At 40.8% G+C, this 24,444-nt stretch overlaps 1 protein-coding gene across 1 annotated transcript in view; it reads left to right on the top strand.

Annotated features, from left to right (window-relative positions):
• Positions 1 to 24,444, top strand: part of LOC145769003 (myoferlin-like) — a 249,109-nt gene that overhangs the window by 123,589 nt on the left and 101,076 nt on the right. Inside the window, exons 17-21 of the mRNA XM_082580605.1 lie at positions 13,973 to 14,060; positions 17,280 to 17,420; positions 17,981 to 18,049; positions 19,995 to 20,111; positions 21,999 to 22,167. Coding sequence (XP_082436731.1) covers positions 13,973 to 14,060; positions 17,280 to 17,420; positions 17,981 to 18,049; positions 19,995 to 20,111; positions 21,999 to 22,167 — 584 coding nt within the window. The remainder of the gene's footprint in view (positions 1 to 13,972; positions 14,061 to 17,279; positions 17,421 to 17,980; positions 18,050 to 19,994; positions 20,112 to 21,998; positions 22,168 to 24,444) is intronic.

Consider the following 24,444-nt stretch of genomic DNA (forward strand, 5'->3'; position numbering starts at 1 on the left):
TTAAATCTTAAAAGGTTGAGAACCTCTGGTCTAACCTAGCTTACACATATAACAAATTATTATACTTAAACTTGTATATTGGTTTATTGTACAAAAATGACAATAAATAACACAGTAATGATATTACGATATAATGCAACTTTCTTTGGGCAAAACAAGATTTTTAAAAATTGTTGGCCCTTCAGCATTATCGAATTTAGCCCGTCTGCTAAAAAGATTGAACAGCCCTGATCTAGGTGATCAAATGGATGAACTGGTGCAACAGCCGGGACAAGAAAAACATTAGGTTGAGCAAAGTTTGGAAGATGTGCGCAAAATGTTGTATGGCAGAACATTTTCATTGAAGATGAAAGAAAAAGTCAATCAAAATTGCAAAATTTTGTGGTAACGTTACATGGATATTAAGCGAAAGTAAATCACCCATCCTGGAAACAAAAAGAGCAATTGTGAGAGCAATGCTTGGAGTAAAGAAGGAGAAGGAAAAAAACTGAAAAGCTGATAGATGGCAATGCTACCAACATCATATTTATACTACGGTAACGTGAATGGATAACACATAGCCTACAGCTGGCTACAGGCCCGATAGATGAAAAGTTAGTTAAACGCATTTCAAACTCTAATAACATGCTCTGAACTTGCTCCTCATGGCATGCACTGTCAAGTTGTGTCACGTTTTTGTCTTGACGTTGTAGTTCTGCTTGCACATGGGGGAAATTACGTGGGTTACTATGATGCAGCCTTCGTCAGCATTCTTTTAAACGAGTTCAAGGTACGTATCATGTTGGCTAAACGTTTACTCTCACTCTGCAGCTCTACATTCAATGTATTGCCGGTTTATTCAATACACCATACTTTTAATTTGAAGCCACTGTAGGAAAGTAGAAGTAATACAGTAGATTGCAATCGACTGGCTGGATAATGGATATCCCTAATAGCCTATAGATATTTGCTGAAGGAAGGAAAGAAATGTTTTCAGGGCCATTTAGATTTAAACGTGGATGGGAAGAGGAAACAGGGAAATCCAAAAATAACAAGGAAAAAAACGGTGAAAAGGTTAAGCAGACAAAATCAGCTAAAGGTGAAAATGCAAAGAAAAAGTACTGAAAACAATTGTGGTAAGAAAAGTGTAAACATCCGAAATGGAAACTTTATTAAAAACAAAAAAGAAATATAGAAACAAAATCAACAATACATTGATGGAATAAACAAAACTAAAATCATCATTATGAAGAAGGGGGTGTTCTTGTCTATCAGCACAAGGCTAAGCACTCACTAGGTAGGCTATATAGTACAGCGAGTAATTGAAGCGTTTAGAACGAAAAGTGACTAAGTCACAAAATACTAGTAAGGAGATATTGACATGTACAGTTTTCACTTGCATTGTAAAATCAAGATTTAAAAGATTTTTTTGTTTTTACCATATGTCAGTGTCTACAACCCCAACCTAGTTCTGATTGCACTATTAATTGATTTTTTAGTTGAACTTGTCAAAAAATATTGATAATATTCTTTTTTGGAGTTATGCACTTTTCTTCAAAATTGCTGGACTTAGGCACTTTTAGACACAAATGATGGACTTAAGCACTTTTAAGTGTTCTATAGGCCTAACAGAATTTGCCATCTCTTATTCCAGATACTACTGTAAAGTAAGCTATTTAAATATATTTCTTCAAACCTCGTACTAATATGACATTGGAATAATCTGCAAAGAATTATTTTGGGTTAGAAATATCTTGAAAAAATTAGGCTGGTAGCACATAATAACTGTTACTGGTAATGAATGGGGTAAAAAACAGGTAAAGTACAGAGACTTCCCCACCTTCATTGGCAATGTACAATAGAATAATAATTGGGTTAGACCTACTAGACTACATAATAATAATTGGGTACACTCTCAAAACCTTCTTCCCTTCATTAGTAGTGTAGTATAGAAGTAAAGAAGACTGGTAGATAGGCTAGGACCTTTACAGAATAAGTTGTAAAAATAATAGTCCAATCTAATAGGCTACTTAATCTTAGGTTAAGTGTAGGCTACTTCATTTCGTTATCTGCTGGCACCAACACTCCATCGAATAGCCTAATCATGTCCAATGAATATTGAAGTCTGCACTGCTAAACTTCTTGCAAACTGGACCTGTGGACTGCTGAATTCGATTCGAAAGCAGTAGGCCTATAAATACTAGCCTACTGGTATTTGATCCTTATTTACAAAATATCTACAATTAAAAGCTGCTAAAAACACTACCGTTTTTAACACTACCAATGATCCTAATCCTTCACCTACCCTATCTAAACCAGAGGCAGTGTCCCAGTCTAAATAACCGGTAACCAGCTAATGACTTTATATCCTCTAAAATAGAACCCGATCAAAAAGCAAAATAAAAATCATGTCACGTGGTTAAATGACTCGACGCTATTGGTCAGAACGGACTTAGCTACTTTTAGAAGAAAAAATTACCTTTCCGCTCAAAACCTGTGTTCGAAAATGATGGCTTAGCAAACTTTATACCAAAATATTTTTGTGTCTGGTGACAAAGGACAATGAAAGCAATACGTTTTTGTACTTAACTCAATTCGAGTGAAAATGTGACTTAGTCACTTTTCGTTCTAAACGCTTCAATTGCAATTCGCTCACCATAATGGTGCAGCTTCCACGCTAGCCATTTAGACTATCCAATCAACTATATGTTTCTCGGCATCCGATTGCAGCAAAAATTGACAGCGATAGACACCGCGTTTTCCCCATGAGGCTGGGCTCGTCAGGATCATCACTAATTCTGCCATAGACTATCGACCTCCGCCTATACTGATAGCCAGGAAGAATGCCCCTTGGTGCTTGCTGGTTTTGTTGGCTCTTTTCTTTCCACAAGAATAAGAGTTAAACTGAGTGTTCTCCCTCGAGCTTACAAGCTGGATGGGGCCCAAGAGCACTGGCGATCCTGCCCCGAGGGCCTTCAATTGCCAACCTACCTTCCCTGGCCGAGCAATGACCCGACACCCTCGGAGAGCCAAACCAGACCCCCTATGATGACCAAGCCTGGGCTTTCCTACGCCTCTGTTGTCAGGCGTGGAAGGCGCCGGCCCTCGACTGCAGGCGCATCGGTCGAGGGGTCATCCCCTCTTCCCCCTTCCTCTGTCATCCGTTCTCAAGTCTTCTGGCGCCAAGGCCTAGACAGCACTTTCACTTTGCCCCCCCCCCCCACCTGACTTTATGCCTGAACTTTTCCGTACTGTTTTATCTCATCCAGGCAAGACTTCGCTCAGCCCTGCTAACACTGACAGCTTGCCTGACCTAGATGCGTGGTTTCTTCCTCGTCTGTCTTCGGCCGGAACTGGGTCGGAAAGTGGGGACTCTTCCGACTCGTCTGACTCGTCGAACAGCGAATCTCTTTCCTCTTCCTCCAATTCTTCGCCCGATAGCCCAACCACGGACTGTTACGGCCCTACTGTTAGCGCGAACCCTTTTCTACATGTACCTCTGCGCAAGCCGCCTCCACCGGAGCCGTGGCAGTGGACTCGCTCAGTTTATCCAAGCCGGCTTCGCGCCCTTCTTCTTCTTCTCTGCCTCTGACGGCTACCACCGGAGCTGAAGCTGGGGACCCCATCAGCTCCTCCAAGCCGCCCATGCAAACCTTTTCTCCTAATTCTCTTCAGCGCTATTCATCTCACTCCTCCTTACCCTTTAATCCTGCTCCCATCTGTCCTATACAACCTTGTACCTCGACGCTGTCTGCTGAAGCCCAACCTTTTATCCCACCTACCCAAACCACCCACTCTAAATTCCTGCCAACTATCTCTTCTCAAACCTTGACTCGACCCCGAAGTGACACCATAACATGCAACCAAGCCACGATTGACTCCGGACTCCCACAGACTACCCCAGGGATGTCCATCTCACCCAACATTCAACGATCCATCCAAGACCCTGTTGAACCAGTCAGGGAAAGTAAGACGGAAAGCTCCAGGCGGGCTCTTTGTAATTTAATGAACCTTACTTTAGCGGGTGGCATAAATTTCGACCGGTTCTGCATTGAATTGGAAGAGTGGACCGCTGGCATTTCGCCGCCCAAGAGGACACGTCCTCGCAAACCACGCTTCATTCGTGGCGCCCGGGCTCGCGCGGCTCGCCGTCGTTCGAACGGGGGTTCTCCTCGGTCGGGCGGCGGGGGTTCGCGCGGGAACGGAGCTCGATATCGTAGGGGCGTGGGGTTGCGAGCCGCCTTCTCGCGGGACGCGAAGGGAACAGTCCGCCGGATCGTTGAAGGAAAAAACAGTGACCGTCGTTGCGAAATCCCACCTCAAGAAATTGAGGAGAGATTTCGACGCGACATGACCGCTCCTGAAGCTGGGAGTTGCTCGCAGATGCCCGAGTGGATGAACTCCCACCGTTACGAGCATGATAGTGTGAACCTCTTCCCCGTCGATGACGGTGAAGGTCCCATTACGGCCCAGGAGGTGGAGGCGGTCCTCCAGTCGCTTGATGTCGGTTCCGCCCCTGGTTCTGACGGATTGTCCTACGGTTTCTGGAAGACCCTGGACCCAAGAGGGGGACTCTTGGCCAGCCATTTCGAGACCTGCCGGATCAACCGTCGTGTACCGGACCAGTGGAGAACCAGCAGGATCACACTCATATGTAAAGACCCTGAGGGTGACCTGCACGACGTCAGCAACTGGCGGCCCATCTCCATCTGCCGAAACATTTATAAAATCTACGCCGCCGTATTGGCCCGGCGCCTGCAGCGATGGGCGGTGGAGGGGAATGTTATCAGCCGAGAGCAAAAGGGATTCATGCCCACAGAGGGCGTCTATGAGCATGTGTTCATGCTCGACACCATCCTCTCGGATGCACAGTCACGCAAAAGGCCTGTGTCAGTTGCGTTTCTGGACATTCGAAACGCCTTTGGCAGTGTCCGGCACGAATGCATAGCCGAGGTCCTGCGTCATTTCGACGCCCCCACAGATCTTATTGAGTGCATCTCCGACATATACGTCGACAACACCTGTACCGTCCGCTGCGGCAATGGTGAAACCGACCGTATCCCTGTGGGGCGGGGAGTCCGTCAGGGCTGCCCGTTGTCGGGGCTGCTATTCAATTTGGTCATCGAGGTGCTCCTCAGGGGCGTCCGTGACAAAACGGATTGCGGCTACAACCTTCCTACCAAAGAAGACGACATCAAAGTGCGTTGTATGGCTTATGCGGACGACATCTGTCTCGTTTCTTCCGATCGCGAGCAGATGATCTCTCTTCTATCTGCTACTGAACCCTTCTCTTCCTGGTCCGGGCTACGGTTGGCACCCTTTCCTATGAGAAAGTGTCGTCGTCCCGTCTGCGGGTCGATCCGAAACCTTTCTCCCTTGCCGGGGAGGAAATTCGAGTCATCCCCAAAGGCGAGACGTATAAATACCTCGGCGCTCGAACCGGTTACGCCTCGGACGCATCCCTAACCCAACCCTTCATCTCCACTCTGGAGAAGCACATTTCCTTATTGATGAAATCCTTTCTTACCCCAAGCCAGAAACTTCTGGCACTCACTTCCATCATTCTCCCGTCCGCGTCATACCATCTGCGAGTGCGGCGCTTTAGACAGTATGAGCTTCTGAAGCTTGACCGACTGGTTTTGCGGTGTTTGAAGGTGGCGTGGCGTCTTCCCAAGTGGGCCTGCAGCGCGTTCTTTTACTGTAAGCCTGCATTGGGAGGTTTGGGCATCACGAACTTGTGTCGCGAAAGTGACACGCTTTCGCTGGCTCATGCTTTCAAGATGCTGACGTCACCTGACAGCATTGTCTCTGCCGTCGCTCTCGGGCAGCTTAGGCGTCATGCCTGTCTGAGGTTCGGCACTCCAGATCCCACGACTGACCACCTGGCCAGTTATCTGAATAGTGACCCCCCTCCTGTGGCGCCCGTTCCTGTGCCCGTCCTGAGTGACCCCCCTCCTGACGGCCACCGCCTGAGTTGGCCGTGGGGAGCTCCACAATCACCCCTCCTATAAGGAAAAAAGTGGTGCCGACCCTCCATCAACACACTGACCTGTGGTGGAGGAGACAGTGGGAATCCAAACCTGACCAAGGCAAGACGGTCAGTGCCCACTGCCTGTCCGGATTTTCAAATTCCTGGACCCGGCGCCCGGAGCTCCTGGATCACGTGGACCGAGTATTTGCGTACAAAGCTAGATTGAATCTAATGCCACTTGAATCAAAACCAAGCCATGGCCGCCGTTACCTACCTGCCATGTGTCGTGCGTGTGGGAAAGCGGAAGAGACTCTCCCCCACATATTGAATCACTGCCCTACCGTGATGACTGTCATCACGGAACGACACAATTCGGTATTAAAGGAGATCGTGGGGCACGTGCCTGCCGAATGGCAACCCGGGCTTTCCATAGATAGTACGGTTCCACAGCACGTGGAAGCGGGCGGTGCCGATCTGCGTCCTGACATCGTCCTGCAACGCCCTGACGGTATCACGGTCGCGTCACATGTCCGTTCGACAACGGCGCGGATTCTCTTCGAAAAGCCGCCTACAGGAAACACGACAAGTACGGCGAGTTATGTGTCAACATAAAGGAAGACAGGAAGCGCCCTTGCAGGGACGTCCTGTCACTTCCGTTCGTCGTAGGCTCCCTCGGGAGCTATGCCCCGACGAGCTCTCGAGCTCTGACGGCCTTGGGCATTCCTTCTCGTGGGGTAGCAGAGGTGGCTAGAAAAGTGGCTTCCCTCTCAATTGAAGGATCCTTCCGCGTCTGGAAAGCTTGGAACGCCGGGCTCACTTGTGGAGGGGCTACGTCATAGAAACGACGACATCAGCGATCAGAAACTTATTCCCTAATAACGTTGCAGTAAGCATCCGGGCGCGCAAGACAGCAAACCGTTTAGACGTTATAACCTTATAACAATCATCATCATCATCATCATCAGCCGGTCATGCCACTGCTGGCAGATGGCCTCCACATATGTTTCCACACCATTCTGTCTTTTGCTGTTCTCATCCAGGTGATGCCAATCTTTTCTTCTATGTCATCTCGCCATCTTCTTTTTGGTCTCCCTCTAGTTCTTCTTGCATATCTTGGTGTCCATTCTGTGGTTATCCTGGCCCATCTGTTGTCATTCATTCTTGCTACATGTCCCGCCCATTGCCACTTCAGGTTTGTTGCTGTTTCTATGACATATTTGATACAAGTTTTGCTTCTGATAACTTCATTTCTAATCTTGTCTTTTCTATTTATGTTCAATATTATTCTTTCCATGTTCCTTTGTGCTGCTGCCAGTTTTCTTGTTTGTTGTTTTGTGAATGACCATGTTTCTGCTCCGTATGTTAATGTTGGCAATATTACTGTGTCCATGATTTTTCGTTTTAAGCTAATTGGAATATTCTTGCTCTTTAAAAAAGTGTTATATTGACCAAATCTTTTCCAGCCTGATGTTATCCTTTGGGTGATCTCAGTTTCCATGTCGTTTCCTGGTGTTATCATTTTCCCTAGATATTTGTATTGATCAATCTCCTCTATCTTTTCTCCATCTATCAAAATACCCGTCCTTGGTTGTTTCCCTGCTAGCTCGTTACACATTATTTTTGTCTTTTTCTTGTTCATCTTCATTCCATCTCGTTTCCCTTCTCGATTCAGTTCCTCAAGCAATTGTTGCAGAGTACATTCTGACTGTGCAAAAAGGATGATGTCATCTGCAAATCTGAGATTGGTCAGCAGTTGTCCATTAATGACAAGTCCAGTCTCAGATTTCAGCCTCTTGAATATCTCTTCAACTGCAGCTGTAAACATAACAGGTGAAAGAGTGTCACCTTGGCGCACCCCTTTCTGAATCTTTATTTTATCACTTACTTTCTCGGTTCTGATTTGTGCAATGCCATTTGTGTATGTATTTTTGATAATGTTTACTATTTTATCTGATATACCATGAATTTGAATTGCATTAAAAACAGAGGAGTGCTTGATGGAATCAAATGCCTTCTCACAATCAACAAATGCCATAAATATGGGTAGTTGGTATTCATTCATTTTCTCTAAGATCTGGCCAACTGCATGCAGGTGATCAATGCAAGAGAATCCTTGTCTGTAAGTTGCTTGTTCAGGGGGTTGGTTTTCATTTAGACTGCTGCTTATTCTGTTCTTGATGATTTTCATAAATAGTTTGTAAATATGAGAAAGTAGGCTAATGGGACGGTAGTTTGCAAGGTCTTTCTTGTTTCCTTTTTTAAAGAGAAGAGTAATTATAGCATTCTTCCATTGTTCTGGCACTTTTTCGGTTTCGATCACGTTGTTAAATAAGTCACAAAACTTTTCGAGTAGAATATCTCCTCCTGCTTTTACCATCTCTATTACTATGTGGTCTTCTCCGGGTGCTTTTCCATTTTTCATCTGTTTGACTGCCTTTTCAACTTCGCTTTTTAAAATTGGAGGAATTTGTTCGACTGGATTTTTAGTGACAATGTTTTGTGTTTGATCATTATATAATGTTTGATAGAAATCAGCACATCTTTCAATTATCTTTTTTCTGTTTGATGTTTCTGAGCCATCTTCATTCTTCAGTGCCGGAATCAATGCTCTGTTTTCATCTTTTTCAGTGTTGCATTTTTTCAATCCCTTGCCTGTCTCAATTGCATTTTTCACCTGTAGGGTGTTGAATTTTCTTAGATCTTGTCTAATACTTTTTCGTATGTTCTTGCATAACTCTCGATATTCACTATTGCCTTTTGATGTTTCTCTCATCATTTCTCTGCGTTTCTTCAGCATCTTTTTAGTCTCTGGTTTGAGTTTCTCTTCTCTTTGGCTCGTGACTATTCCGCCAACTTTCTTCGCGCTTTTTTGAATAATAATGTTCAATTGTTTTGTCTTTTCATCTAAATCTTTGACATCGCTTTCAAGTATTTCAAAACGGTTTTGCAACTCTATTTGGAATTCATCTGCCTTTTGAATCAGTCTCTCGGTGTCAATCTTTGGGTTTGATATTCTCATCATTCTAGTTCTTTCCTGTTTTACATTTAATCGTATAGTGCTGCGAACCATCCTGTGATCACTTCCAATGCTAACCCTTTGAATGACTTCAGTGTTGAGAACAATTTCTCGTTTGTTTGTTAAAATATAATCAATTTCATTTTTCACCTTTCCATTTGGACTTTTCCAAGACCATTTTCTTCCATTTGACTTTTGAAAAAGAGTATTTGTGATGATCAGTTTCTCTGATGCTGCAAACTGGATCATCCTATCTCCCCGTGCATTTCTCTTTCCAATGCCATATGCTCCAGTGGTATTTCCGTCACTCTGTTGGTGTTTTCCTATTTTTGCATTAAAGTCTCCCATGATAACTTTGTAGTGACTTTTATTCTTTTCCATTTCTTCATTGATTTCTTCATACAAATCCTCTATTTCTTCATCATCATGGCTTGTGGTTGGTGCATATATCTGTATTATTTGCATTGAGTATTTATTGTTAATTTTTATTGTGAGGGAAGCCACTCTATCACTAATTCCTTTTATTTCTGTAATTTTGTGTTTTATGCTTAAATGGATTAAAAAACCGACTCCTTTTGTTGAAGTATAACAATATTGGCTTAAAATTGATCACCTTATGTCATCACCTTATTTCTATAAACCTGCGCCACTTCTTTTATATGATACTCCAGTCTCTTCAAAAACAATCATTCTAAAGTAAAAAGGAAGGAAATAAAATACCTCATGTACATTGTGACTTGAGACTGGTTTAATAGCAATTAAGCAATTTCAATCATCACTAGATTCTCTGTGTAATAATCAATCAATTGTTTCGAACTGTCATACGCTGCCTTCGCCTTGTAACGCTGTTCTTGCCCGCTCGGATCAACGTCGCTCCGCTTTCAATGCATTGATCAACACGATCCTCTGATCAACTCGATGCAGCCTCAAAACTTCTACCCCAATTTTTTATTTTTACCGGTAATGTAGCCTATCAGTGCCTCTGGTTTCGATCGCTAGCCTCCTTGACCCAGCTGGGTGAACCTGCCTCAACGTCTGGCCAGTGCACATCCGTGCTCGCCGAATGAAAGCTTACTCTTCTCCAGTGAGTATTAATTACACTCCCACCTATATATATATATATTTTATTTTTTGATTACAGTATATTGATTCATCGAGCCTCTGCTTCACATTTTTATTGAATATTCGTCTGCCACGAGAGCCAAATTATCCTTAAATGGTTCGACTCTCTTCCTCGTGGGAGACCCCAATTTTATCCGCTCTGCCTACTGGCAGACCGGGTATAAGAGTCGAAGTACCTGCGCGAGGACGCGTGAAGGAGACGTGGGCGCTGCCCGGCGGTCAATTACTGCCGGTTCCAGCGTCCACACGCGACGGGTCGCCCGGTCCGTCGCAGGGCTTCTTTCTGGGCTATGCAGAAAGAGCCTGTCTCCCTGGCCCGCTCCGCCATTCTAAATTTGCGGACAGGCCATTGAGTGTTTCGATCCACACTCTCCCTCCACAGGTACCTCGACTCCCCAGCCTGGCCCTCGCGACCTAAGCTGGTGGACTTAACCCTCCGGGTGCATCGTCACCCCATAAATCACGCCGCTCCCCGCCGCCGCGGGGTGTGGCAGGCCGGTTTCCTAAAGTCTTCGACCTGGCTATGTTTGTTTGTACTCTCTCACCGTGTCCATCTTTTGTACCGTGAGCTACTGATGCGAGTAAAACAGTTCAACACAATAGTGGTGCAATCCTGACAAGCCAGCCTCATGGGTTAGGGTTAGAGTTAGGGTTCGAATACGAGCAACATGGTCCTGTGTTTTGTCATGCTAGACAGGTAGTCACTACCTGGTCTAGCTCCCTGAAGAAGTCAGTCGTGTCTGATTGACGAAAGGCCGGAATAAAAGCAGATTGTCACTTTATACATCGTGTGATAGTTTAGCTTAATTTGCACCAGTAGAACGCATCATGTTACTTAACTACTATACCTGTCGTAAATTGTAGATCAGTGCAGTCCGAATTAATCTTGTCCGTGGTTATTTGTTGATTTGTTTGCGAGTCAAGGACGATGCTCGCTCAAATTATTGACTTTAAATTTTGTTTTAAAAATGCTGGTTAATAATAGGACATGAACGGTCGAAACGCTGTATCAACAAGGGTAAGACTGTAAGATATTTGCAAAAGTTAATATCACAATTGAACTATATTGTTCTGACGCAGAGCAAAAGTAAATCACTACAACAAATATTGTAATGTAGCCTAATCGTATAGTAACTTTTAGAAAAATTCTTGTTGTAGGCTACTTTGCAGGAAAGACCGACCAAACACCGTGGGCGTCAACTTATTTGTGGGCAGCGAATTGCATTTACAGCCCATAGCCTATATTGTTCACTAAACCAAGAAGGTTTGCAAATATTTACTGTAAACAAAAAACTTAACTTCAAACAGATTTAGTGAACAATATTGCAGCTCTCATAATCAGTATAATACAAGCCTACATTTTTAAATATTTCATTAGCTCACATTTGTTTCTGCCGATGAGCAAAAGGTGGTTAGCATGGGTTTATTACAAATTCGTTTATTGGATAATGGGATAAATTTGAAATGTTAGACCAAAAATTGCCTGTGGCTAAATTTTCATGTCAAGTTAAATATTTGTGCTTCTGAAGTGCCCACCCCTCCCAACCAAATGAGTCACCCTACGCCACTGATCATGATGTTGCATATGTAATCTCTATGTAAACCCTTCTTGGCTACGCTATGTAAGTTATTACTTGTCAAAAACATTATCTAGCTATAGTAATAATAATTAACATGCCAATTTTGCTACCTCCAACTTAAATTAATGGTATTGTATTATACATGCAATCCTTATCGAGTCAGACGATTTGTGGCGTTACTAGTTAGAATATTATTTTTAAAGAACTTCCGCGGCTTACTCGCAAAATCTTTAGCTTCATTATCCGCAGAACTACAAGCACCAACTTTACTTCCCTGCAGCAGAAGTAGCCTACATTTACTTATTGTACTGCAGTAGCTCATATGAAGCGTCAAGGCACTCACTGCATGTCACACTCTTATTGGGTTACTGGAGTTGTTGACTTAGGATACTCTAGGCCAGGGGTTCTTAACCTTTTTTGTCTCGTTTACCCCTTGACGAATGAAAAAAAAGTAAAATTTACCCCCACCGTTTTGGTGGCCCCTTGTGATGTCATCGTGTCCAGTCAACTATGCGAAGAAATGCAAAACATCCTTTTTTGTCTGGATTTACCTTGGCAAATATCAAAAACAAGCTGTTTATTTGCCAAAGACACGATTGTTCTTGACAGGGTCCTGTGAAAAATAATGTCTACTCAAATGGCTTTTGTGCTTGCTTTCCACGAACAATTTTGGAGATTCTTGGAACAGTCGTTGAAAGAACTACTCGCATGTCGTCTTTTGGAACTAAGCGAGATGATGTTTTGTTTTAATAGTCAACAATGAAAAGAACCCTGCTTCACACAGATAAGTAGTTGGAAAAGGTAGAATAACTTCAAATGCACGCTAATTCATCATACTAGGAAAGTCTTCGACTAATCCACACCAAAACTTGGAAAAGTCACCATTGCACGATAAGAATTTGGAACAAAGCCTTGTTGAATATTGAAGATCAATCAACTCATCTTTGCAAATATCATCGTCAGCAATACTTTCTAACTTGGCTTCGAAGGGATGAGTTATCCAAAGAGCAGCCTACTGTTAAAACTTTCACCTTCGAAGTAACCGGCAAAGTTCTTTTTTAAGACGGCAAGGTGCTGGCATATTTCGACTTCGAGGTCAGAAATCTCGTTGCGACTTCTACTGACTTTCCAATCATCAAATGTTGGAAATTTGCTTAAATTCCTTTTTGTACTCTTCTACTCCACAGATCTAATTTTGTCTGAAAGCTGTGAATTTTATCATGTACATCTATAATGGCAACAGTTTTTCCTTACATTTGCATATTGAGCTGGTTCAAACTTGAAAAAATGTCTGTTTAGTAAGTCAATGCACCAACAAATTTATTGTCGCCAAGGTGCTTACTCAACAGAGATTTGCGTTCTCGAAGAAAAATCTCGATTTCACCATGTAGTTCGAAAACTCAAGACAAAACAAGACCCCTAGAGAGCCAGCGAACTTCGGTGTGATAAAGGAGAACAGAGTGTTCTGATCCCATCTGATCACAAACCACTTTGAAAATACGATGTTTAAGAGCACGTGCCCTGATAAAATTCAAACATTCAACCACATGCTTCAATACTGCTTTCAAATATTCTGGAAGGGTTTTACTTGCCAGTGCATGTCGATGAAGGGCACAGTGAGTAGAAATGAATATTCGATGAGCGTTTTTTCACCAGAGTTCTAAAGCCAGACTTAGCACTGTGCAAAGTAAACCCACATGATTCCAGGATATATTATTTGTTGAAACAAATTATCCATTTTTTCCAAAAATGTTGCACACATACGCTGTTGAGGAGATAAAAGAACAACAAGAAAACTTACATTAGGCCTAAGCAAAAGTTTGAATCAAAATCGAGTGCAACACTACCAGTTTTTTAATAAATGAAAAAACGAAGTTTGCTTTAATTTATGATTCAGTAAATTTACCCCCTCGGTAGGTGAAATTTACCGAAGGGGGTAAATTTACCCCCGGTTAAGAACCCCTGCTCTAGGCTATATCCTCAGTCAACGCTCTTGTGTAGGCAATTTGTGTGTGTGTTTTCAAGAATAGAACAAAATCAATCAAGTACTGTACATGATATTAGAAACAAAAACTTGTGCTGGAGACCTCGTAAGTTTTCACATCACTCTCGTAGTCTCGGTTATATTTCACCGCGACACACGATTATTGTGCCACAGCAGCAATTGCTTAGAGAGTAAAAAAAAACTTAATCGTTATGAATGATTGTTCAATCGCGTTGGATTCACCTACAGTACAACAGCGATCTTACAATAGGCTTGCTTCATCACGCCCAACCTAAAATAGAACTATTCTGTGGTTTCAGAATTCCAGCTTACGAACTTCTCCATTGTCACGATCGACCTGAATACAATGGAAGAATGTGTTCTAAACCACAAACTGTCCGACTGAAGGTTTGCTTTCTCTTAGATAGCTCGCGCAGCAATACGCTGCATTTAAATTTGTTTAAAAGTTTTGCTACAAAATTTAATGTGTGTAACCAATAACTGGTAAAGCTTCCTGTTGTAAAGTGTATTTATAAGTAAATAATTTTTATTTGAATAAAATCCTTCTGATAATCCTATATTAAGGGTGAAGCAGGCTGTTCAGTTTTTTATGTGAATAGTAACTAAATTTGATATAATTCGTTCGCATGAATTTTTGTTAGTATTGAGCACGCTTTTGTAGTATTAGTATGTCCGCCCCCTTCGCTCAGTGGTTACGCGCCCGGCTAAAGATTACACGGCGCTGGTTCGACTCTCGGGGTATGCGCTTGAGCAACACATTTCAGGACTGCTTTCCATTCAGCGGCACCTATTAAATCGAATAATTCCCCGGCAACAAGACTTCAATAATCGGAAACTTCACTGTGACAATCTCGGTAACCGGCCCTGCGTCAAGAGCCTCTACAAGTATGCGAAACTACCAAGAATAACCAATCAAGGTTTTGTCAGATCGAGGATAAACATTCAATAACCAATCAACCTAGTATTATGATCAAAAATGGGAAAAACCAACTGAAAAAGGTGATCTAGTATTATTTATTGTTTTATTTTTCTAATCATTTCCATGACATGTTATTGCTTTTGTGGTCTGTTTAAGAGGTAAAATTTCGATTAAAAATCTTCGTTATTTGTATTTCGATATCATTAGCCTATTTCAAAATTTTGTTAAAAATCTGAAAACAGTGTAAATAAAATATAAATACTGTGTCTACAAAGAAAAAGACCGAAAACAAATATCAATAAGTTTTGCAAGCCTGGAAAGAATAAGGCTGCTTGTTTTTGCTTCAAGTAATTTTGTAGGTGAATGGCTCCAACGTCCATATCTCATTACCCACAGAGGCTAAAATCTTCATTTAAGCATCAAAAGATGCAGAATTAATAGTTTACTAAACTTCAACACACCATATAGCTCTAGCTAATGCAGATTTCACGTTAAGTGAAAGAAACTGATTTTTTTCAACAAAATACTCATACCGTATTCACAATACAATGTTAGTGATGTTAACATAAATCTATTGCACGTAACTGGGTACTACTTTTATGCAACAAGCGGATTTGAGAGTATGGCACAGCAATAAACAACATCCGTAACATGTGAACATATGGCAGACTTCACTTGGATAGTATAGTTATGGTGTGTTGCACACCCTGTGGGTCTTAGAGTTTACTGGCTTGTAATACACACGAAACAACATACAAGAAAACGAGTGTCATTGAAACTGTTCATCCTTCATTTAAATATTCCTTTTGTGTGAGAGTATCTTTCTCGCTGTCATGAAATGTTTTCCTATGCTGCTGTATGACTTGAAGAAAGTACTGGGGCTAATCCTCATCTTTTGTAATTAATCTACAATATTCTTGAATGAGTACTACACTACCCTCGGCATGATCGCTAATTACTTTTAACTCTAAGGCTGTTTAAAATTATCACCCTGTTTCCAAAACCTTCTTCAGAAAGGTCATAACAAGGTTCAATTTTACGGAAAAAAACTTTTGGATTTGATGTTACGAAGTCTGTTAGCTCACAGTCATTGATTGATTTTAAATTCATTTGTACTATCTTTAGTGGATCGTCTTCTGCTTCAATTTCTATGGAAAACACGCCCGTCCTGCAGTTAAGCCAAACAATAGGTGAGAAGAAAAAGCCAATTGAAACTATCCTGTGGAAGCAGCGCTAGACACGACGCCAAGGCCTCCAGCTCTAGGCTTGAATCTAAAAGGCGCGCAGGTTATCTGAAAAATGCGGATGATTACTACGTACGCCTAACATAGGGAAAACAACGCAATTTAAACGCAATAAATCCCATTTGAACAGCTTCCATTTTGAAACACTGCTGCAGTAAAGATTTGCTAAATTGAAGTTGTTGAATTTTCGGAATTTTAGGATGGATTTACCGAACAAGTGTCAGTTTATATCTGAGAAAGTCGAGAGCAGCATTTTTTACTGAAAAAACACATGACATGTATTTTAATTAGCTCACTCTACTTTGAGAAAGTAGTTTCGCATCACATATTTCTAGAAATCCCTGCACCACCAGTGGAGGCATGATAGGCCTATGAAAGTTGGAGTTAACTAGCAAACAGCGCATAGCTGAAGTTATTTAAAGCCTTTTAAATTATCAAAGTGTTATTTTTCAAAGTCTACCTTTTAAACAGTGGGGTGGGGCACTCATTTTCCAATTATGCGATCGTGGTTCAGTACCTTGTCTATTAGCTCATTTTTGAAAAACACTCACACCACTTCTCCGTATATAACAAATTGGGCGGCCATCGTACTTTCCTTAGTGCTGCAACACCGACAGTATCTTCTTATTTCCCGAACCTCAGTAACAGAGTATAGGACCTCTTCGTTTGTTGAGAAATGTTGTAAAAGCACGCCGCGCTTATTTTAATTCACTTCAGTTTTTTTTGTCGGAATGTAACAGAAATGATGATGTTTAAAATAAGAAGACCAACTAAAGAAAAGGAGGCAAAAACCACAAAATTTCAATTTTTAAAGTTTCACTCGCTGAAGATTCTTTGGAGAAACTATGGAGAAGTTGAAACCTAATTGTTGGAGTTGAGCCCTTCTTAAAATCAATGGAAACATTGTTAAGGGTGTTTTTCATGTTAAGGATTAAAAAAGTTTGCCGTTTTAAAAATATTAAAAAAGTTTTAAAAAAGTTAAAAAAGTTTAAGGCTTAAAAAAGTTACTACCACAGGTCTTTTTGAAGTTAAACATATGGAAACATAAAAATCTAACTAAGTTCACTAATAAAAATATTACTGGCTGCCTTGTGCTTGCGCCACAACAAACCTGAAAGTTGACAAAGAAAACTAACTGAGCAATTACTGTAGCAACACAAAACAAATAATTGAGTAAGCCTATATGCATGATTATATAAGCAGATGCTAAGACCTAAGACGCATTACAAGGGAAAAAGTAATATATATTAATTTTACTAAAATATTTAGCGAAAGCTTTTTCGTGTGAGTAAAAATAAAATACTGTACTTAATGTGATCTCCGCACTTCTGTATATGACCTGCAGTAGTGTTGTGGACACTACTTTTGGAAGCTCTGAAATAGTGGATATTGTGTGTGGGCAAGGCAATTCTTAGGCAACATTCCTATGCTTTTGTTTTAAAGTTTCCAACAGACAAGGCTACCAGCAAAAAACACTTTAAGATTGCATGCCAGCTTCAAGTCTTGGGATGGTTCGGATTGGCCAAAGAACAGAAGGGCTTCTCCTTTCCAGACCGTGGACAAATAGCTGTGTACGCCGACACAGTTAGTATTGTTCTACTTTAGTTAAGTCAATTCTCATTAGGCTTAATATTAATTCTTGTAATCCATCATCCCATCGGAAACTTTGAAGCAATCCAAGACAACTCTCTACTCTGATTTTACTGCGCTGAGAAGATCCATAATATCGAAACATTGACTATTGTCCGCAGTTAACAATGTCTTATAAGCATTTTCTTTGAACACATAAAAAGAGTTAAATGTTACGTAATTTTCGCTTTGTGTGGAGCTACATGTACTTGAAAAGTTACTGATATTTTTTATTAACTTGGTTTGAAGTCTCCTGAAACGATAACTCTGGTGATACGTAAAGAGTGTAATGGATAGACCACGATGACTTTTTTAGTTTTTAATCAAAAAAAGTTTATTCCTTTTTTACGCAAGAGAAAGACAAAATAGACTTGCACTTCAAGAAAAGTAGAAAGTACTTTCAAAGACAAAGAAACACTGTAACAGCAAAAACACAATCGGAGTAATTGTAACGGGACCATTATTGCGTATAGTAACTTAGTAGGCAAAACCTAAACTGCTGCGTTTTTGTTTAGTACGAAATGGAAACCAAGGTGCCGATAAGGGGTTGGGTGTCAGATGGATACAAAGACGCATCTGGAGAAGTAAGTTGCAGAAAGAAATAGTGAATCGAACCAAATTCTTCAATCAACACCACGTATGTGTCGTATTTTCATTCATTAAATTCATTAAATTTTAAACTTTATGCTGACAACATGCACAGAATACATTCAACACAACTTGCTCTAAATGCAAACCCACGTTTTTCGCGCAGTGTGGCACAATGCCCTGGCGAATGCTTAGCTAACACTATAACCTAGGCATTTTACACATTTTAGTCTTAGCACTCTTAACCATTTTTACCAGTAAACGCAAAAGCTTTAACATCTAGCCTGGTTCCCAACTTTTTTTTCTTTCGTGGCCCATTTTCATTGCACAAAATTCTTGTGGCCCATTAACTATTTATGCAAGAAAAAATTGCAAGATAGGTTTAAAAACAAAAAACATCAGAATATATTTCAAAACAGATTATTGATTATTCAACCATGCATCAATGAGATGCGTGCTCCTGAACATTATTGACCAACTTAGATTATTTAGATAAATTTGCATTTCATCTACATTCCTTCCCAATTCCTTCCAACACGATTATTCCTCCCTTCAACTTCCAAATTTCTTCTTATGGAGCCCAGTAGTAGGCATCCTTCCATCTTTTCAGATGATGGTAGCACTCTGGGTACGACAGCTTCTCATGTGGCTCTGAAGTCCAATCCTGGCGTGGCAGTCTCGTTCACAGTTTGGACATATGAAATCAGAGGAGTTCTGAGGCTGCTGTCTCTCTTTTCTTCTTTGTCTTCTTTGCTCTAGTTGCTTCCTCCGCCTCGACTGACCCTTTGCTAGACCCGCACTGACTTCGTAGCGCCATCTGTTGCGGTTTGCTGCGATCAGTTCCCAGCTGGCAGGGTCTATGTCAGTTAGCTTCAGGTCGCGTTTGCAAACGTCTCTGTAACGCAGTGCAGGTCGTCCTACTGGGCGTTTCCCTGTGGCAAGTTCACTGTACAGAATGTTCTTTGGAATGTGCCCATTCTTCATTGTTGATACATGCCCCAACCAGCGTAGACGTCGCTGACAGAGGAGAAGGTGCATGCTCAGGGAGCAAGAACGTTCCAGAACAGTGGTGTTGGGTATTCTGTCCTTCCAGGAAATACCAAGAATGCGCCTCAAGCAACGAAGGTGCAAGCTTTCAAGGCGGTTTTCTTGTCTGGCATAAGTGGTCCAGGACTCACTACTTTGAGTTTTGCGTTAAGTGTCAAAAGATTATTGTCCCACACTCTCGCTCCGAGTTGAGTCATCACTCCTGCAGCCCTGGCTATCCGTCTGTCGATTTCCTTATCTAAGGGCAGGTTGCTGGTGACCGTTGAACCAAGGTAGGTGAAGTGGTCTGTCACCGCGATCACTTCTGGTCCTATGGTGATGACAGGTGGCTTGGGGACATCTTGGCCCATGACTACTGTTTTCTTGATACTGATGGTCAGTGCGAATTCCCTACAGGCGTGTGCAAACTGGTTGAGCAACGGCTGCAGCTCGTGCTCGACGTGTGCTGACAGTGCTGCGTCGTCGGCAAACAACAGTTCTCTGATCAGCACTGTGCGAGCCCAGTGGCTCCATATGAAAACCACACTGTTGTAGTTGCTTTAAATCAACGTCTGTATAATATTATGCAACAGACGGCATTGATTTGATTACGTCACGTCACCAAGGTTATTATTTCAATAATTAAAATCAAAATTACCATTTTGCAGCAAATTAAGCAGCACCATTCATTGTTGGTACAGTCACGACAACTAAACAAAGCACACAAGTTTAAAATTAACTATAGTAACACAAATAAAACTAAAATTATCACTAACTCTGGCAAATTTTTAAGCAGGTCTGTGGTCCACCTCAAATTTTTTCCATGGCCCACTAGTGAGCCACGGCCCACCGGTTGAGAACCGCTGATCTAGCTCAAGACAGGAAGAATCGCTTTTGACTAAATTTTTTGTTCAGATTCCTCTTCTCAAAGAAAACTTTGTGTGTCCAGCCGGATGGGAGTGGGATGAAGATTGGGAGGTTTGCACTGACACAAATGTACGACGCGATGCAGGACTCTCTTATTACTTGGAGGTGAAATCTTGTCAATTATCCTTGCGTGGTGACATGTCTACTTTTCTATACTGTAAAATTCTAAACCTAATACATTTTTTTTGTTCGCCAATGAAAGATTGTGACATTACAAAGCTATGAGTTTGCGATCAATTTGTGTTACTGTGATGATAGGGATTGTAGATCATAGGAATACGAAACTACATTCGCGTTTAACCCTTTGAAGGTTGGGGAGGGGGGCTGTCCAATCAACTTTTTTGTATCAACAGTTGTTACTCTAAAACCACTGAAGCTGCGACTACGAGATTTCTTGACCTTTCCTAACTTTTATTTACCTCTATTGAGCTGAAATTTTGAGCGAATAAAGGTTATAAATTGAGAGATATAAGGCATTTCTCAGCACATCCTCTGAAATATTTCATATTCTATTGTTCAAAATGTTCCTACCAGCTGGATGAAAGTAATTAATTTGGCCCATGTCTCGGTAATCCTAACTGTTTATGTAAAATTATGTAAAAAATCTTAATCACAACATTGCAATGCATGTTCTTCATTACTCTACCAAAAAATAATATGTAAACTCACGCTACAATTACAGTCATAAGTCTCCTCAACATTTCAACGTATATGAGCAGTTCTAAAATTCACATAGTTTTAATTTTCGGACATGCTCAGCGTGAATAATTTTACAAAATGAATCCCAAATTTTGAAACCGTGCCTTAAAAAATAACAGAGATATTACTCCTAAAGCATAGGAAGAATCGACAGCCCCCCCCCCAAACTGAACAAGACTCCAGGAGCCCAGCCTTCTAAGGGTTAAATAGTGTACTGTTTATGGGTTATATAAGAAGAGAGAAATTGGTTGTGAAGTAATTTGAGTTTTTTAGTTAAAAGCAAGCCAGTAAAAAAGATGAGTCTCATACTAGATCGAAGTATCGCGAGATGAGAAGATAAGGTTTTTATTATGCTAAGCCATTGGCACTAACGAGAGTAGGATGGCTAGTTCCTTTCTCTAGACCGCTGGTCCTTCAACAACATACGCTCATTCCTATTTTGCTGTGTGCATGTGAAACCTAGACGCTAAGCAAAACACACAGAAATATTTAAACGCCGCTGAAATGTGATTCTTTTGAAAAATGCAACAAATATCATACATCAGCCACAAAACAAATGAAGACGTACTAACTCAACCAATCAAACCAGAACTGGCTGGAAAAACATCATCAAGCGACAAACAAGTTTTTTTGACCATGTCATAAGGAAGAAACAATTAGAACACACTGCTTTTTGTGAAAAGATCAAAGGAAAATGAGCTCGTGGAAAAGAACGTGTCGCATTTCTCAATAACTTCAAGAATCGTCTTCACGTTACAAACACAACAACTTTACACTCAAATACTGCGATAGATGGAAAAAACTATCCATGAATGCTTAAGTCTGGAACTGGCATTGTACAAAAAGAAGAAAAAGAGGCGAGTGGTGTTTTTCAACAACCAGCTGAAGCCGGAAGTCGAACCAAGATCGTATAATTGGAAAGCGAGCGCTTTATCCGCTGTGGCATCCCAACAGCAAAGCGTAAATAAATGTCAAATAGACGATTGACATTGTAATGTTGCCGGAATAGCGGAATTGCGCGTGCCGCAAGTGGTGCACAATACGGATAAGGAAAGCTATGCCAGCAGTTTGATTAAAAGTTATTGCCACATTTACTAGATTTTTTTTATCAGTTGATTGATTTATTAGTCTTTTAAATACAACTCCAGCACAAATGGAATAAAAATACACAAAAAGTTAGCTATCGAAAGAAATTAACTGCACGTTATAACCGTGTGATTTTCCAATCAAATGTTGCCAGTTGCCTTCTTGTCATTAGGCTACAGCATCTGAATTTTTAAGTTTTTATATCAGGAGTATTTTGAATACGAGCAACGATTAATTGGAACTGATTGGGAACCTGATCACATAGTTGATGGTTACGGCGACCCTATAGACGGACCAGAGTGCATTCAATGTCCAAAGGGGTGGGAATGGAAAGGAGATTGGATTGTTGATACCGCACGTGCATGCGATGAAGATGGTTAGTCGATGTTGTAGAATAGGCAATGCAAGTGACCATTTTAATATTTGTTAAAACATTGGTGTCATCGACGCACTTGCAAGAAGATTTCGAAACTACGGCATAGATTTTATTGATGTAAGTTGTAGAATCTTAAGCCATGTGTTGTCGATTCGTAGACAGCCTATATCTGGGGCTTTTAAGCTGTAGGTAATTACCTCCAAAAGGCTATTTGACATTTTTGGAGCTTATAAAGATTGTGGTTTTTTTGGTTATGTTACACCAAAATATTTGAGCAAAATTTTTTTAAATAGTATAATTAATAAATAAATAATAAATGAATGATTTAAATAATAAATATATAATTTAAACAATTTTCTATTTGAAGAAGGAACTAAAATAGCGTGATGCAGTGTTTTTTAATATTTTTTTTTTTAATACGTAAAAGTGCTCTAAAAATGTTATAGGTTATCATTCTTAGACTTGTAATATCAGAAAACCCCCAACATGAAAGTATAGTTTTTAGATGTAGTTTGTTTGAAAAAAAATGAACTTAGAACTTATGTTATTTTTTTGTTATTTTTTCTGTTTTTGACCAGAAACATGATCGACGACTTATTCCATGATCGTTGCTTTGTTGGTACATCGCACCTTTATGTATATTTTTTGTGTTTCACACAATAACGATCCAGTCAACAATTCAGTCTTTTCATATTGATTCAACATTTGTAAACGTTGAATCAATGTAAAAGGACTGACTTGTTGACTATCGATTTTTCTCACATTTCCTTTGTTTACACATGCTTCTTACTTTGCTGTTGCACTGCTTCGACGATGCCGGACTGAAGTCAAATTGGTTGACACAATCTTCAATAACAGTGACGTTCGACCTTAGCTTTGTTGATGTAAATACTGTATTTTAGTGGATGTACAGTAATACATACGTCATGTTTATAAACGAGCGTAAGCCAAATGCCTTATGGTGTAGCCTACACGATACTTTTCATTTGACTTGACAAAAATCCATAATTCCAAAAGCAACTAATTTGAAGTTAGAAATTTCTACTAAAAATACTCATATTCTTAACCCAATTGTAGACCTAAAATAGTTTTTTTTTTCAAATTATTGAAAAAGTATTACTCTGGTACTGCTATTTTGCATTCATCTAATGCTGGCATTTGCACAAAAATTTTAAAAGGAATTATTTTAGAAGGAATCAGCACAATAAGATTTGCTGACATGTCGTAAATCTTTATCAATGCAATGATGAGTGGTAGCCGCTTTAACAAGAAAACATTCTTCCACTGCATCTGAAGCCTCGAACCAATTAACCAACCATAAGCTACATTTTCCGTGACGTGAAAAAGGGCGAAAAGAAGATGATACAAAGCAAATCAAGTGATGGATTCTCTGTCAGATGATTGACTTAGGCCGGGTTAGGGTTAGGGCTAGAAAGTAGTCATTTCCGTGACTTGTGTTCGATTACCACCCTTTCCATTAGGCCAAGGGTGGAGAACCTTTTTTGTATTGCGGGCCACATAAAATGAGAAATAACACAGGCGGGCCACTAAAAATTTCAAAATTTTATTTACAGATAAAAAATTCAGCAAAGTAGATAATAATTTATTTCACTTTTACAGCTAGTGGGATGGCTGAAAGTTTTTATTTTTTTTTGGTGAGTCGTGTGATGTCTGCTGACACGGAAGATGTTGCAACTCTTAACTGCATCTCCACGTTTTTATCAGTCAGTCTGGAGCGAAGCCGACTCTTTGTTAGATTCAATTTGGAAAAGAAATGCTCGCAACGGTAGGTGCTTCCAAACAGAGACACATATTTCAAAGCATGTTTCCGCATGACTGATGACTATGATGGATTAACTAGTCATAGAAGACCATTCGCAATATACTGAATGCAGAGCCTACTCTTTTTTGAGCTGTTGTTTCAATATAATTTGGGTAAAGAAATTTTGACGCGGCCACATGGAACAGCCACGTGGGCCGCATTCGGCCCGAGAGTCGCAGGTTCCCCACCCCTGCATTAGGCTATGCTTTTTTCTACCTACCAAATAAAGCTCAAAACAAGGATGAACTCTCTGGCTGAGTGCTAGAGGGGTCACAATTGGACGGTAGCTTTTTATAACATGTTTTGATTGCTTGACGTCACAGACAACGTAGCTTCTGATTGATTCGAGGTTTCAGATGCAATGGCAGAATTTTTTCTTGTTAAAGTGGCTACCGCAATGAGTGGGCACACACACTTCGTGCGGTTGATCGAGCTCATTGTTCTCCAGAGCTTTT

The sequence above is a fragment of the Aplidium turbinatum genome, chromosome 4 (genome assembly GCF_918807975.1).
Source record: "Aplidium turbinatum chromosome 4, kaAplTurb1.1, whole genome shotgun sequence".
NCBI classification, from domain to species: domain Eukaryota; kingdom Metazoa; phylum Chordata; class Ascidiacea; order Aplousobranchia; family Polyclinidae; genus Aplidium; species Aplidium turbinatum.